This window comes from Nannospalax galili, unplaced genomic scaffold (assembly GCF_000622305.1).
Source record: "Nannospalax galili isolate Female #2095 unplaced genomic scaffold, S.galili_v1.0 scaffold619, whole genome shotgun sequence".
Taxonomy (NCBI): domain Eukaryota; kingdom Metazoa; phylum Chordata; class Mammalia; order Rodentia; family Spalacidae; genus Nannospalax; species Nannospalax galili.
The window spans coordinates 1,600,080-1,617,515 of NW_008344186.1; the positions used below are offsets into that span (position 1 = coordinate 1,600,080).

The window sequence follows — 17,436 nt, forward strand, 5'->3', positions numbered from 1 at the left end:
TAAAACAGTGTAATTTTTTCTTTTGCTTATGTTTTTAAGACTTCTTTTCTAGTGAAATAATTAATATTAAATGAGAATATGGTCAGGTCTTACTCAGAGGCTTCAGGTGTTTTTGTTTTGTTTTGTTTTTTTTTGTCTTTTTGAGACAGGGTCTCCCTGTAGCCCCAGCTGCCCTGGAACTCACTATGTAGACCAGGCTGCCTCAAACTCCCAAAGATCTGCCAGCCTCTGCCTCCGTCTCCCAAGTGCTTGGATTAAAGGTTTGCACCACCATGCCCGCCTCAATTGTTGTTTTTAATACCATATCCAAGAATCAGACTATTGTTCAAGCAATTAGGGGAAAAATAAATCAGAAGCTGCAATTAGTAGTGGTGTATGCAGGAAATTACAAACCTGAGACTATCAAGTGTTGAACGCTAAAATCCTTAGGAGGGTTAGGGCTTGTACCCTTCTCATATAGAGGCCAGTCTTGTGTGCTAAACCTACCCTGACCTTATACTCTTCCAGGTTTTCCCTCAATGCTGGGAAGAAAAGGGCCATCTGCACCTTGTGTCATGAGAAGAATGGGCCTATATCACAATCGGTGCTACCCTTGCTGTAAATGAGAGCCCCAAAGGCCTGTTTTTTCCATGTTCTATCCTGGGGCTGGAGTATACAAGGAGATGCTCGGTGAAGCTTTTCCTTCAGCTCAGCCCTCCTGGCCAGGCCTTTTGCCCTGGGCCGGGGCCTCCCTGTTGATTATTAGAAGGATACATCCTTGCTTAGTGAGAAACACTTTGAGGAGGAAACTATAAGAAGAGAAACACATGTTCCTGAAAGGAAGGCAAAAGACTAGCCTCCATGCAGTCAGACGGCATTCTTAATCATGAACTGTTTTTTCCTTTCATTGGTGTGTTGACAAGTCCTTGGGGTGGTGAGGCTGCTAGAAGTGACCACTCAGGCTCCTGCTGGGGGCAGCCATCAGCTGGTCCTGGGGAGCCTTGGTGTAGAAACTAGAGGTGCCTAGCACCGTGACCCAGGACTTCACCTTGGATTTGGTCCTAGTGAGTTAAAGGCATTCTTTAGAGTTCCCGAAATCTGAAGGTTAGATCCACAAGTTGTGCTCTGTAGGTATGTGGACTGTTGACAATGGGATGTAGCAATGTTTGGTATCAAAGATGAGAGGTAGTATACTTCATTAATGTGAAATGAAGGAGCCTTCTTATTTTGTGATAGGTACTGTGGGCTCATGCTGTTTTCTGAGACTTCATGAACATTGAATGGAACTCAGTGTAAGTCTGCCTGGAGTTCCATGAGTGATTTCAAAGTGTGACTCTCATGCTCTAAGTGGGTGCAGACAGTTTCATAGTGAGCACATATGGGTGGTGTGGTGCAGGAATATTACACAGCTGCAACTCAAACCAACAGGTATATAGGCATGTTGTTCCTAGGACATGGCCCAGGCTGAAGGTGCACTGTGAACAAATATGTATATATATATATATATATAATTGCTTTGTTGCCCAGTCTGGCCTGAAACTGCTGGGATCCAGGGATTCTCCTACCTCAGATTCCCAAGTAGTTGGGATGACAGGTGTGCAGCACTACTGGTTGCCTTGGCCTTGCTCTTGCTGCTTTTCTGTGTCAATTGTGAGACCCTAAGGTTCTTTCAGAGATGGGAACAATAGCACAGAGCCTTATATGCACTGCCTTAGGCTCATCAACTTAAGACAGCTTGTAGACATTTTCTTTCTCCACAGTTAGAGAATCTTCAGGCATCCTATGAAGATCTGAAGGTCCAGTCACAAGAAGAAATCAGATGCCTGTGGTCCCAGCTTGAGTCTATGAGAACCAAGAGAGGGGAACTGAACGGTGAGGAATTTTGCATGGGATAATTAGATCCTTCACAGTTAAGCTACTTTTTTTCTTTTTTTTGAGATGGTATAGTTTGAACCCAGAGCCTTACACATTCTTAGTAACAGCTGTAAAACGGAGTCATACCCCAGCCCTAAAACTCTGTGATTTTAATTGTTGGAACCATAGAATTTATTGGTAAACTTGCTTGTTTTACATCTTGAAAGGTGATATGTATTTTGTTTAAGAATGCAGATTTGGGCATCATAGAGATGGCTTAGCAGTTAAGAGTGCTTACTACTCTTGGAGAGAACCCGAGTTTAGTTCCCAACACCAACATGGTAGCTCACAACTGTCTATAACCCCAGTTCCAGGGGATTTGATACACTCTTCTAGCTTCCATGGGCAACAGGCATGCTTGTGGTGTATGTACATGCATGCAGGCAAAATAGTCATACAGACAAAATAAAAATAAATAAATCTTTTTTAAAAATGGAGATTTGTGCAAGGCGTGGTGGTGCAGCACTGTAGACCCAGCACTTGGGAGGCAGAGGCTGGCGGATCTCTGTGAGTTCAAAGCCAGCCTGGTCTACATAATGAGTTCCAGGCCAGCTGAGGCTACAGGAAGACCCTGCTTCAAACATACCAAAAAAAAAAAAAAAAAAAAAAAAAAGGAGTTTTGTATATGGGGAGAGCTTTCATTTTTTTGTCCCTCAGCTGAGCAGTAACCAGATGATACAGACTCTTCTGGTATGAGGTGTCCTTCGTGTGTCAGGTGAAACATTGGGAATACTCAGCTTTATCTGGAGATGCTACTGAGTGATATAGCAGGGTGGTTCTTAGCAGGCAGTGGGACTCTAAAATGGGGCCATTCTGCTTACTAATGTTTGGATCCTGTCAGTTTCCTTAAGGCAGCTGTTGTCAGATTCTTAGCTCCAGCTCAGTTTTGTGAGGTGATAACTTAGTTTCTAGGCTCTGGCAGCTGTGGCTGCTTTTGCTGGAGGCATCTCCAATCTCATATTCCCTTACAGCTCAGCTCCCTCAGTCTCCATTTACCCCTTTTGTATCAAGAAGGTCTCCATAGGTAGATGTGGCCACTCATAAGAGCTGGCAGAGCCATATGCAACCAAGGGAAGAGACAGGCCCAGTTCTGGCCACCAGCATCCAGAGTCACAGGAACATGGAAGTAACCAGCATTCTTTTCCTGGTGTTCATCCTGCAAACTGCCTTTATGACTACTGATTGCCCGAGGGTAAACGTGATTTGGATCAAGGAGCAGTTATAAAGGACCAGAAACAGGGCCATTTAGCAAGTCACCCTTTGTCATGTGGTGGCAAGTGAGGCTTTGTCTCTACCTTTCAGCTTTGAGCTCTGTTCATGGCCAGTATGACAGCCAGCACATCAGTTCGACTTTCCCTTGGGGTCCATCTGTCCCTAGAGGCTTGAGAAAAGATGAACTGGTGAGTCTAGAGGCAGAGCTACTTGTATATACGATCTGGCATGTTCTGCCATGGGCCTTCATCCTGTATCTAAGGACCTAGATAGGGAACTTTGAGCTGAAATCTTCAGGGTTATAACTACTCAGTTCACATTGTTTATTAGTGTTTTCCGTAGGCCAGCAGGCAGCATTCTCTGGTTTACAAACTTACATGTGGTCTATGCTGCTTTTCTGTTGATGTGTAGAAAGTTATCACTTTGGTGGTCTCAAAATATAGTTAAGAGCTCACTGAAAGTTTGAGATATTGTATCTCTGTTCTCTGTTCAGGATCTCCATAGGCGAAATAAGATGTCAGCAGTTAGGCATTGGCTCACTCCATTTCTAAGCTTATTGGGATTATGATATATTTCCTTGTGGCTTGGGCTGTTTCTTTCCATAGCTAGTTGCTCTGACTCTTAGTTGCTCTGGCTATTGTGCACTAACCAGAGAAAATACTTGACTTTTTTTTTTTTTTTTGGTCTTTTTGAGACAGGGTCTCTGCCCCAGCTGGCCTGAAACTCACTATGTAGACCAGACTGGCCTTGAGCTCACAAAGATCTACCTGCCTCTGCCTCCCAAGTGCTGGGACTACAGGTGTGCGCCACCACGCCCGGCTAACACTGACTTTTTAAGGGGCTCTTGAGATACTGGGTGAGCCACGGTATGTGTGCGGGTCTTCATCTACTCACAGGTTTTGGGATTGGGCCCTTTGTGGACTTGACTCAGGGATCTTCCTGTCTCCTGATTTTTGTTTCACTCTGAGGTGGTTGTGTTTCATCCGGCTGAAGGGTCATGGGAGCCACTCCTAGCCCAAGAATCTCACCTGGATGAGCTAGAGCATCTGCGGTTGGACTTTGCCCAGCAGCAACAGCAAGAGAGAGCCCTGCACGAATCAGAACTGGAGCACCTGAGGGTCTATTTTGAGAAGAAGTTGAAGGATGCTGAGAAGACATACCAGGAAGACCTGACTCTGTTCCAGCAAAGATTGCAGGAGGCAAGGGAGGATTCTCCCCTGGAGTCTGCAGAAACCAGGTAAAGGAAACATTGTTTATGTTCAATGGATTTCTGAAATGGGGGGACCTTGGGCTGAGCTTGTATCTCTCTTGCTTATGATCTTATGCCAATGGGGCCCAGTAGAGCTGTTTTAGAACCACACTTCATGGCCTGGACTTGAAACAAAGACAGTGTGAACACTAAAACCTAGTGTGTTTGTTAGCTGTGTATTATCAGCATGTGGCTTCTGTGGTAGCAAGGGACTTCCCTGTGACTCATTTTCACTCTGCTGTGTCATGATTCTGGTTAAGCAGTGTATAGACCTAGCATCATCTAGTCCTCCTTAACACAGATCCTTACCTTGTGTGGTTGGGCTTGGGGACAGAGATAGGCATGGTGGCAAGAAAAGAGTGCACTAAAGCTTTTAATGTCTTTTCTCTCCTTAGTTCATCCTGTGTATTTCCAGAAGAGACATCTGTCAGAGAAAGAAAGGAACAACCTGATCAACTTGATTTTCAACTTGAACAGCCAAAGGTGATAGGCTTTTTTTAATCACTGAGACAAGGTTGAGCGTCGTTCGTCTTTAATTTAGAAATGGGCTGTCTTTTATGTCATAAAATCTGCTTTTCTGTCCTTGTTGACTCATCACTCAGAGGGAAATTTTTCCATTTTGGAAACACCTCTCTGACTTGTCATCCTAGCTTATCTGAGGATTAAAGACAAAGTCAAGAGAGGCTGTTGTGCCGTTCTTTCCCCTAGTCCTGTGTTCTAATTTGGTTTCTGACCAAAAGCATCTTGGAAAGGAAAGGGTTTATTTCATCCTACACTTTGTAGTCCGCCATCAAGGGAAACCAAGCCAGGAGGTGGAAGGTAGGAGCTGAAGCAGAGACCACAGAGGAATGCTGCTCACTGGCTTGCTTTCCTTGGCTTGCTCAGCTACCTTCCTTATACAGTCACCACCCACAGTGGGCTGGGTTTTCCTGCATCATTTAGCAATTGAGAAAATGTCCCATAGATATGTCCATAGTCTAATCCAAAGGAGATAATTCCTCAATTGAGGTTCCCTCTTCCCAGGTGTGTCAAGCTGACAACTGAAGCTAACTATCACATCCTGCTTGCTTGCACTCTTGCTGTTTTTCCCAGCTGTCATCGAGGCTTCCTCTGCCATACTGCATACCTGTCAGCCTGGAACTTTGACATTCTGGCAGGTGTGAAACCACATTTTTTTGTTTTGTTACTTATTTTACATCTATTTATCCATATTGTGTGTGTACGTGTGCATGTGTATGTGTGCGTGTGTGTGCTTGCACATGTGTACCACAGCATATGTGAAGATCAGAGGACAATTTGTGTGCATTGGCTCTCTATTTCCATCTCATGGGTCCCAGGGATTGAACCTAGGTCATCAGGCCTGGTAACAGGCACCCCTACATGGTGAACCTTTTCACTGGCTCATGAAACTTTTGTTTTAAGTTGTATGTTGAATATCTTTTCATTAGTAGTTATGTTCCTTTGAATTGTCTCCGTGCTTTTGATTTCTGTTGTTTTGAACATTTGTGGAATAGCAATGTCCAAACAGCTTTTTGAGATTATGGAACCTTCTAGGCCTATGAGGACAGTTCCAGTGGCTACCAGCACATGTGGTTGTTGAGCATTTACATGTGGCTGTACAACTGAGGTTGCTTGATGGTTATTTCCTAGAAATACCAGCAGCCCCAGTCTTAGCCATCCTAGGCAATGTGGCATTTAACACAGCCCATGTCTTGACTGCAGGTGTGCTCTGTCAGCATTGACTTTTGGTATGAATGGCTCATATTTGTAAGCTTGTATTAATTGGCTTGGGTCTGCTATGACAAGACTCAGGGCTTAAACAACAGATAGGAACCTTTTTCCATTCTGGAGTTTGAGCACCCAAGCAAGATGTTATAGCCTGGTTCTTTGGCTATAAATCCCTTCTCCAGAGCCATCTTGTCACTAAGCCTTCTTTGGCTTGCAGATGAAGTATTTTTTCCCTGTTTCTGTGTGTATCAGTCATTGTCGTCGTCATCATCATCATCATCGTCATCATCATCATCTCTCCTTCCTTCCTCCTACTCTTTTAGTTCCATCCTGAAATCTGTCAAGTGTTTCCAGTGGGACCTAATAAAAAGAACTTTTGACTTTTCTAATAGTTATTAAATTAAATATTTCCCCAATTGTGGTTTTTAGGCCTTTTTAAACTTTTCTTTTTTAACTTTGTACAATTCAGAGAATTATCTTCCCTAGTTGTACTTTTGGTTTTGACTGAGTATAAATATAAAGAGAAGCAGCAGATATATAGCAAACATCATCAAATTGATGTTTATAGCAGTAGAAACCAGCTAAGAAAACCCTGTTAAAACTGATGCTAACTGGGGATTTTTTTTCCTAGGCAGAGGGTCTTCATTTTTTCCTCCATGGACTATAAACAGTCTTTTATTTATTTTTTTCCTTTGACCTATCCTGTTCATTTATTATGTAGTTAAATAAATTTTGGCATTCATTATACCTTTGTATTAGTTTGTATTAGTTTCTTTCCACATTGCTGTGACAAAATAGAGCAGCTCGTTAGTTGTTTTTATTATAAACATCTTTGTTTCATGAAATAAATGATAGTAGGTTTTGTTGGAAATAGTTTACCCTTTGGCTGTTTTGTTGTTCTTTTTTATTGTCACAAGGTCAAATGAGCAGTTTGACCCAGGACAGGAGCTTTAGAGGGCATTTTGAGATAAATATGCTTGAGTCTGAAGTGGGAGGGGAAATCCCATCTCCAGAGACAACCTGTCAGTAAATTCAAACAGCACCATTTACTAATATAATGTATATACCAAAGGCATTTGCTTCTCTATGAAAATAAATGTAATAAAAGCTTTCTCTTTGAAGGATCAGAGAAAAGGAAAGGAACCCAGTGTTTTACGATGCACAGGTTTAAGTGTTTTTCTTTAGGGTTAGCAGAACATTTGATTTTGAACTTTCACTCTCAGTTATCTTTGAACTTTATGAGGTTATGGGTGTGTTGTATCCTGCTTTCATGATCAAGCAGGATCAAACTGACAGATGTATATGCTTTTATCAATGTTTAACTTGAGATCTTCTTTGACTAGATTTGGGTTGACCAGCTGCTTGAGAGCTTATCCCCACAACCAGTTTGTGTCTGCAAAGGGAAGTAGACAATCTGAAAAACTTTAATAAGTACCTTTTTCTTATAAAAATATAATTTGAGGGCCTTTTAAAATTTATAGAATATGAGGGGTGTCGTGGCGCACGCCTTTAATCCCAGCACTCGGGAGGCAGAGGCAGGCATATCTCTGTAAGTTCAAGGCCAGCCTGGTCTACATAATGAGTTCCAGGATAGCTGGGGCTACAGGGAGACCCTGTCTCAAAAAGACAATAAATAAATAAATAAATAAATAAATAATAAATGGGGAAACAACATAGTCACAGAAAACCCAAAGAAGTAATTAATTAACAAGATGCCTCTTGGCCAGACTTGAGTTTTGAAAGTTCCCAATTAGCTAAGAAAAATAGGAGTGGTACATGATGCCCAAGGGGAAATAAAAAGGGGAGAAATTCCTCTAATTTTGAATTGTTTGTTTTGTGTTCATTCTCTTATTAGTCCATATTACATATTTTTCCCTAGCCATGCCAATTGGGCAAATAAAACTGTTATATTCTCCTTGGTCGCCAAACTGTTTAACTTGCTTAAAGATTTTTGCATATTTCTGGGGCTGGAGGTATGGCTAGTGGTTAAAAGCACTGGATGCTCTTGCAGAGGACCCAAGTTCAATTCCCAGCACCCACATGGCAGCTAACAACCATCTGTAACTCCAGTTCCAGGGGATCCAGTGCCCTCATCTGACCTCTGTAGGCATTGCATGAAACAGGTGCAGTTAGACACATGCAGGCAATATACTCATACATATAAAATAAAAATTTTTTTAATTTTTTGTGCATTTTTGAGTACTTGTCATTGGCCCCTTTCATTTTGATCTAGGTAAATGAGATAAGCACAGATGGGCAAGATAAGACACTAGCAAAATTCCACTGTTAATTAGTGAAGAGTATGATTTTCTCCAGCTGCCAGAGAGTAACTCTTAATGTCTTTGACCTTTGCTCCAGCAGATGCTTGCTAGTGCAAGGTTTTGGACAGAATTATCTGAAAAAAAAAAAAAAAAAACTCCCTTGCTTCTGAAGCATAGACATCAGAGCCAAAATCCAAAGACAGAACTCTATGTCAAAGAAAAGGAGAAACAAAATCATCAGCCACCTTAATTTTTATATATAATTTTTTGTCAACAAACTCATTGCTGCATATAGCCTCTGACATCCATTGATCCTCTGTCCATTCACCCCCCGTAGGAACAAAGGCAACCTTTTACTCCATGCCCCAGTCCTGGGCTATAGAGAGCCAAAATCCAAAGACAGAACTCTATGTCAAAGAAAAGGAGAAACAAAATCATCAGCCACCTTAATTTTTATATATAATTTTTTGTCAACAAACTCATTGCTGCATATAGCCTCTGACATCCATTGATCCTCTGTCCATTCACCCCCCGTAGGAACAAAGGCAACCTTTTACTCCATGCCCCAGTCCTGGGCTATAGACACTATAGTCTGTCTTGTACTCCGTTTAGATGGCACATTCAGTGCAGCCCAACAAGAGCTCAGACTATAGCTGCTTCTAACGAGGCTGGACAAAAGTGGGTCTTCCCAGGGAGGCCAGCACTCCACTGTCACCTTAGACTCGGTTGCCCCTGCCTCCCTGCCTCTTGCCACCCCGTTTCCTGCCACCCCGTCACACCTGCATTGGCAGCTACTGTTCTCCTCTCCTTGCACATGAAACACAGGTGAAGCCTTGGCCATGTCCTCCGGCCTTCCAGCCAAGCCATCATTCTTCCTCCCAGCAAGTCAATACTCCTCATTTTGTTTTGATTATTATCTGCAGTGCTTTCTTTCTGTCATTAGCCACTACACTTGGAAAGACCTAAGACCCTGAGCAGCCATTGTTTTTTTTATTATTTATTTATTTATTTATTTATTTTTGGTCTTTTTGAGACAGGGTCTCCCTGTAACCCCAGCTGTCCTGGAACTCACTATGTCAATGCCCGCGGAGGTCAGAAGAGGCTGTCGGATCCCTTGGGACTGGAGTTACGGAAAGTTGTAGCTGACATATGGGTGCTGGGATTCGAACCCGGGTCTTCTGCAAGAACAACCAGTGTTCTTAACCTCTGAGCCATCTCTCCAGCCCCAGCCATTTTTTTTTAATAGAACCTCATCTCCCTTTTTCTGTCCTTTTTGTTTACGTTTATGTAGCACCTGTAACCCTCTGGTCTGTGTTCAGTGCCCTGAATCATTGTGGAACTGTGGTTTTGTCTCATTTACATGAGATTACTCAGGCAGTTGTAGGACTTTGAAGGTTGATCAGACCTTCTTTCCACCTGTTGGGTGGGCTCCAAAACCATTTTTTTTTTTTACCTGATGGCACTTTCCTGAATTGGTTCCTGTGCCCACCAATCTGCTATACTTCTGAAATCTAACCTCCCTACATACTGGGAGGGCAAGTCTCCCATAGATCAAGAAGTCTTGATACCCAGGTGAATTGCAATTCCCAGCGCTCTGTGGAACTAGCACCCCAGTAACAAAGGAGGTGCAACTCACCATCTCCAATATCCAAATGAGCCCCCAAATATCGCAGGCTCAGAATGGTGGAGAACAAAGGTTCTCAAAGGCTAAAATAAACAGGAAGCAATTCTTTGTACAGTGTATTTGATACAGTGACCCAGAGAGAGAATTTCTCTAAAGCAGGGCCCTGAACAAAGGAAAGCTTAACCTTTTACACCCACCCGCAGTTCAGTATCTTTGTCCCCCATTCATGGTAACATACACACACACACACACACACACACACACACACACACACATGATTGGGTGCTCTGTGCTTTAACATCCTGACATGAAGAACTATGTATGTGCACTCAGAACAGACCATGTTGCATTTCTTTTTCTTTGTTCTGGGGCAGTTCACATATGAACTTGGGAGGGGGACACAGCTCAATCCATCACAGATTTTTTTTTCTGGCTCTTGAGAGCTTACCCATATGTCTGTGAATCCAACTTTTCCCTGCTCTTTTTTCACACTCAGGGGAGTGTGACAGAGCTCCCCTGTGTTTCTACCTTCTCCGCTGTTGGTATAGCTACATCCTGTTGCTCTTGGGATCCTTTGTTAGTTCCCTGGGGTATGAGAACCTCACAGCCTGAAGGTGCTTATTTTTCATGCTAGAAATAAAGTGAGGTCTTTGACTTTCAGGTTCTCCTTTCATTTGTGTTTTCTCTACTTGAACTATCCATTGACCTTTGGGTTTTCTCTCATTTATAGCTCTTGTGAGATTCATGGTCAACTTCCACAATGAAGCCCAATGTTCTTATGTTTTTCATCTTACAGCTCTTTGGGTTCTGTTTTCTGCGTGGGAAGTTTTCTCTACTTCTACCTCTTTGCCCATTTTGCTTCTGTGGTCTTTGCTCCTTCTTCTGGTTTGAATAATCTTCAGCACTTCACCTTTGGGTTCTGGTGGGGGCTTTTTTTTTTTTTTTTTTTTTTTTGAGACAGGGTCTCCCTGTAGCCCCAGCTGTCCTGGAACTCACTATGTAGACCAGGCTGGTCTTGAACTCACAAAGATCTGCCTGCCTCTGCCTCCCAAGTGCTGGAATTCAAGGCTTGCACCATCACGCCTGGCTGTGGGGGCTATTTTTGTGCTTTTGCTCATTGGGCCTAACAGTTTCTTTCTTTGGAGTGGGCCAAGGGGTCCTAGATGACTTCACCCTGTTCTCTCCCGTTCCTTGTCCCTCTGTCCACCTTCAGGGAGACAGCATTGCCTTGTACTTACTGTCACAGTAATCTGTCTCATCATTACACTGATGCTGGTTTCTATAACAATGAGAAACTAAGTCTTGATTTAAAAGCCAATTTGTGCTCATTAGAAGCTTGAAGTTTAGGGTGATGTGACTCTTCTGGTTTTGAGGAAAATGGATTTAATGGCTGCATTTTCAGACTATGCTGATCTATCTAGTCATTATGTTGCAAGAGTGCTCTGAGCCTGCAGAAGGCAGAGCCTGTTCTCACGGCTGGGACTTGGCAACAACTATAGATCCACTTGTGCTTCATCCTCTCTGTAGGAGCCACATCTGAGCAAGTCCAGGATCAGGCTCTGGCAGGGATGTGCACAGGGAGAGAGGATACCATAGCAGTTAGAATCAGGAGATACAGAAACCTATAATACCTCCATGTGACTCATGGTATGGTTGAAGTGATAGAGATAGTGGGCAGAGGTCTTAGGCCAGAGCAGGGTCTTCTGAGAGATGGGGCTGCTGATTTGAGTCTGAGAGATTGACACCACAATGGGACCTGATGCTCAAGAGGTTATGGGTGAAATGCCTGTAAGGACAAAAGAGTAGCTGAATTGGTGAGCAGAGTTTTGGACAGGCAAGCTGACCCTGGGAGAGTTTAAGAGAGTCCTAGGCTTGATATATTAGGCTGGATACAGGAAAGATCCTGCAGGGGGAGGATAGGGCACAATTGAACTTTAAGAGCAAGGAAAGAGCTGCCAACAATGGATGGTAGAGTGGATATCAGCAAAGGAGCCTGTCAGGTACTGTCAGCACCCATCTGTGATGAGCATTCATGGGCAGGGTGGCTTTTGCTTGCTGCCATGGTCACTTGTGCATGTCTTCAGGCTACAGCTCTTGCTTCTGTGGGTTCTCTAGTCTGGTCTGGATAGTGGTGGACAGGAAGAGGTGTTGTGGGCATGCCTGTGTGAGGATTAGCTGTTTGGTCTAGTGAATCTAGCCAGGCTTATGTGTTTCCTTAGAGTACAGCAGGAAACGCCCCAAGGGTGATAACAGAGAATGAAGTGACCAGTCTCAATGGACACATCTGACCTGTGTGATTTCCCCCCCCCCCCAGGACAACCTGGCATGTTTACAAACAGGACTGGAAGAAGACCCCATGTACAAAACAGAAGCACTGAGCTCTTCCCTCAATTTCCAACTCAACGATGAAAAATCAGACAGTTGCTACTTGAGGCCTGAAGAGGTAGAACGGGAGAGGCTCCCACTTGTACTTTCAGACCAGCATAGCCAAGGTTTGTGTCCCCTCCTGGCTTTTTTTTTCCCTACCAGGTTGTAAGCTTAGCCTGTGGGGATGTTCTGGAAAAGGCTGGTACCTTAGTCATAATTTATATCCATGGAATACCTGGACACCTGATGATTTCTTTTCAAACTGGTGGTGTCCCCTTAAGGACCATAAGCTTCCTGTAGTATAACAAAAATTCTTGCTCTGAGGAATCACCTCTGAATGAGTGCTATTATACGGTGGTTTGAGTTAGAGAGGGCTGCCTTAGGGGAGAGTACATGCTATTAGCTTGCCCTGCCTGCAAGTGGTTTTCTCTGGGCTGGGTTGGGGCTGATGGCACTCTGGGCATTGGAATTGACTTCTCTCTTTCAAGATGAGACTTGAAGAAACAGCATGTAGCACCAGTGGTAACTGCTCATCTATGGGAGATGATATTACGTGGACTCTGCTCTGCTTCTTCAGACCAAGCCCAATGACTCAGCTAATCAGGCCAAGGCTGTAAGGGAGCATGAGGGAAGGGTTATTGAATGGTTCAGAGGTGGTAGGATGGAAAAACTCTGGTTAGCTAAAAGATATGGGCCCATAGGCCTGTATGATAGTCACTCTCAGTGATTCTAGAAGTGGGCAGCTGATGCCAGCCTTGTGTGAAACATGGTAACAGAGTGTCTCCATCTCTGCTCAGTCTTCCTGGGTATGGTGTTCATCTGTGGTGGAAGTAAGGAGACCATGTTGAGGGCCCCACCTCGAGAAGTGGTGAGATCAAGCTCTACATTGCTATTACAGCATGAAAGCTTGTCTTGTCCTAGAGCTCACTCAGAACTGGACAAGGCAGTCTGGGAGGCACATAGTCCCACTTGAGAGCCAGAGACCAACATGTAGGTGCCTCTTACTGTTAGCCTTCCTACACCAGGGACCTCCATAGCTATCTATGATATGTTCTGTTATTTATACTGCTGTGCTCTATGCAGTCCCTGTGGCATGACTTGTTCTTGCTCCAAACACAGGGCTTGTGCCTTTGTTTCCTTCTTCTGTAGAGGGAGATCCAGACCTGATGGAGAGGAGGCAGTTGCCCATCTAGCCCCTTGGTGTCTCAACTCAGGCTCAGTCCTTATGCTGAGACCTTGAACAACATGTGCCTACTCCTGCACATCTGATGATGGGTACAGGGCTCATCCTGGGTGGCCAGCAGCAGTTTGCATGTCACACCTCACTTGAAGGAGCAGCCTGGTCTGGCTGGGCATGTACTGTATAGACCCTAGGGCACATTTACTACTCAGGGCAGGCTAGGGCTATATTATGCAACGGGGAGGCTGAAAGACCTGGTTTCACTCTTACTCCAAATCAACACTAAATGTTCAAAGAATGTTCCATTCTGTTGGTGCTGCCTGTGGATGAACCACAGTGAATGATGGTCTTTTTTTTTCTCCTTTATTCCTCAGAGCTTGTACAGGTTCATCTCCAGGGTTTACAGGACATGTCTTTGGAGATAGATGCACTGGTGGCTGCCAGAATCCTGTGTTTGGAAGCTGAACACAAAGTTAAACTTTCACTTCTTCAAACTGAACTCAAGGAAGAAATTGAACTCTTAAAAATAGAAAACAGAAATTTACACGAGAAATTGCAGCACGAGACCCGTCTGAAAGAGGACCTGGAAAGCGTGAGTAGTGACCCTCAGCAGCTAAAGCTCTACAGTTCCTTACAGAAGGCTTGTGGTCTCTTTGTGCACAGGCAGATTCTGAGGGCATCCTGAAACCAAGCATGGCATGGTTGTAGAAATGTTGGTCCACCAGATCCTTGCAATAAAAATGTGAGTAGGTTTCATCATGGTCTGTCACTCTAGGCCAGAGTCAGAGTTTGGCTCTTCCTTAGGAAAATGTTGAATACCCTCAGGAGCTCCAAGGAGAGGCACTAGATAATCTTCTGATCTTCATGTCATTGTCTCATTATTTACACATTCTTCAAATCTGTTCTAGTGATTGTTCAGCTGCCATGGAAAATTCAGACACTGAGCCCCTTTGTGAGCTTGGGAAAAGTCTTACCTTATGCCATACCATTATAAACGTGGACAGAATGGTAAATGTCAGCCTCCTCAAAGTAAAGAAGGTGCTTCATTATGCACCTAGTGCAGTTCAAAGTCTTTTCACAGTGTTGGAATAATAGAATTAAAGTGAACTGGTATTTCTTTGTATTTTGCCACATCTGTGTTTGACTAAACCATAGTTTTCATGTTATGCATGTGACCATGTCTAATACATGTCTTTCATACTTTCTGCCCTCCTGCCTGTGTTCTTCTCTGTGAATGGCTTTGTTGATTTTTGTTGTTCTTTTTGTTTGTTTGAGACAAGGTCTCACTATGTAACCCTGACTAGCTGGCCTGGAACTCACAGAGGTCTGTCTCTTGAGTGAAGGGATTAAAGGGGTATGCTACCACACCTGGCTCCACTTTGTGGACTTTCATTCTGTAACAGAATAGAATTTTAGAGCAATCTCTTTCTGCTTAAAGTTTGATCACCAAGTTGCCTTTTAAATTAAGGCATTGGTTAGGACTTTGAGTAACATAGAGGTAGAATTAAGAATGGAGCCTTGTGAAAAGCTGTGTGAATCACCTGCCCAGGTTGGCAGTGTGTGTGCTAGCAGTCTGTAGTCTATGGCATGTGACCTTTTCAGGCACTGTTGACTGAAGATAGGTAATAGATGTGTGTTTCAAATGCCACATTTTTATCTGATGAATTAGTTTGGGAAAGGAGTGTGTGACTGGGTATGGTGCGCACGACTGAACCCAGCACTTGGGAGGCAGAGGCAGGCAGATCTCTGTGAGTTTGAGGCCAGCCTGGTCTACATAGCGAGTTTCAGGCCAGCTTGGGCTGCAAGGATACCCTGTCTCAAAAAGACCAAAAATACTCCCCCAGCCTCATTTACCCTCCCATCTCCCCTGCCCATCTCTCCTCCTAGCCTGGGTCCTGTCCCATTCCTTGTCTTGGCACGCTAGACACTGGGGGACCACCACTGCTTCCTGATCCCTTGCATCCAGACCAACCCAGTTGCTTATTGGGTCCCCAGGAGCACTCTGGGCCTGGCCCTGCCCTCACCTCCCTCTGCTTCCCTGGGCCTGCCGACCCGCAGGCCTCTCTCTAGGGTAAGTCGAGGTTGTCTGTGCCTTGACTCCCCCAGCCTCATTCACTCTTCCATCTCCCCTGCCTGTCTCTCCTCCTAGCCTGGGTCCTGGCCCATTCCTTGTCTTGGTGCCCCAGGCACCTGGGACCTACCATTGCTTCCTGATCCTTTGCATCCAGACCAACCCAGTTCCTTCTAGGTCCCCAGGAGCACTCTGGGCCTGGCCCTGCCCTCACCTCCCTCTACTTCCCTGGGCCAGCACCACCCACCAGCCTCTTCCGGGGTCATGGGGGCTGACCTTTCCTCTTCCTGATCTTTTGCATCCACACCAACCCAGCTCCTCAGTGCAGTCCCCAGGAGCCCTTGGGGCTGCTTCCCGATCCCATCTGCCTTTTCATCTCTGGGTGGCACAGCCACCAGCTGCCCTAGACCAAAATCTTTTCTGGGCCCAGCTCCCAGGCCAGTCCAACTCCCAAATTCCTGAGGCCAAAATCTTTCCTGGAGGGATCCAGACCTTAGGAGAAAGCCTGAGAGCATCTGATCCTCATCTGACTTGGGCTTCTGTGGGAACTCCTGAAGACAAAAGCAATCTGGCCACTCCAGTATAAAATCGAAAGAGGGAACCAGAAGCTTAGAGGAACCAGCTTTTCATGCCCGAAAAGTAAACCACAAAGATACCATAAAGTTTACAAAAAGAAGCAGACCTAAACTTGAAGGCTTGAGTCTCACACAAGAATCAGAAATTACAAAAGAAATTCACATGTCAAAATCACAGAGAAAAAATAATAACTTGAAAAACCAAAATAACATATCCCCACCAAATACCAATAGACCTCTAGAGGAGTACAATGAGAACCCCCTAGAGATAATGCAGGTCATGGAATGCAAAAGAACAGTTATAAATATGGTAAAAGAATTCAGTGAATTTAAAGAACACACAAACAAAGAAATCAAAGAACTGAAGAAAGATAGGGGTAAACTTCTGAATGAATTCAGAAGAGTTAGAAATATTGAAGACTACTCAGGCTGAAATGAAGAAGGAAGTGAAACACTCAGTAAGCCAATTAGAAATGGCAGGAGAAGGCCTCACCAATAGGATGAATGAAATGGGAAACAGATTATCAAGACTGGAAGATAAACTGGATGAACTAGACCACTCAAGCAAAGATTATGAAAAATTTAAGAAATTTCAAGAATGGAACATGCAGAAATTGTGTGTCACCATAAAAAGACCAAACTTACGAGTCATAGGCATATAGGAAGAAGAATCCCAAGATAATGGCATGGACCAGATCTTCAACAGAATCATGGAAGAAAATTTCCCAAAATTAAAGACATGCCCATACAAATACAAGAAGCTTATAGACACCAAACAGACAGGACCAGAAAAGAAACTGTCCACAGCACATCATAGTAAAAACACTAAACATACAAAACAAAGAGACTACTGAAAACTGCAAAAGAGAAACAACAAGTCACATATAAAGGAAAACCATTAGGATTACAGCTGACTTTTCATTGCAAACTATGAAAGCCAGAAGAGCCTGGACCAAAGTATTCCCTGTTTTAAATGACCACAGATGACTATACCCAGCCAAAATGTCTGTTATAGTCGAAGGGGTAAGAAAACTCTTCCATGACATAAACAGGCTGAAGGAATTCACAAAAATCAGCCCTTCAGAGAGTTCTGGAAGCAATACAAAGAGCTGAAGAAAGGAATGACTATACCCAAGGGACCGCGGAAAGAAATCGAATGAAGGTATAACTGTGGAAAAGTACAGTTATATCAAGAAATGTAAACAGAAATAAAAATGACAGGATTCAATACTCATCTTTCATTAATAACTTTAAATATTAACAGACTGAACTCCCC

General features: G+C 43.9%; 1 protein-coding gene across 5 annotated transcripts in view; it reads left to right on the top strand.

Annotated features, from left to right (window-relative positions):
- Pcnt (pericentrin) overlaps positions 1-17,436 on the top strand; it is a 143,498-nt gene that overhangs the window by 29,308 nt on the left and 96,754 nt on the right. For all 5 annotated transcript variants that reach the window (XM_008840472.3, XM_029567100.1, XM_029567098.1 and 2 more), the window contains exons 8-12: positions 1,740-1,851; positions 4,099-4,342; positions 4,750-4,837; positions 12,282-12,459; positions 13,889-14,106. In XM_008840472.3, coding sequence (XP_008838694.1) covers positions 1,740-1,851; positions 4,099-4,342; positions 4,750-4,837; positions 12,282-12,459; positions 13,889-14,106 — 840 coding nt within the window. The remainder of the gene's footprint in view (positions 1-1,739; positions 1,852-4,098; positions 4,343-4,749; positions 4,838-12,281; positions 12,460-13,888; positions 14,107-17,436) is intronic.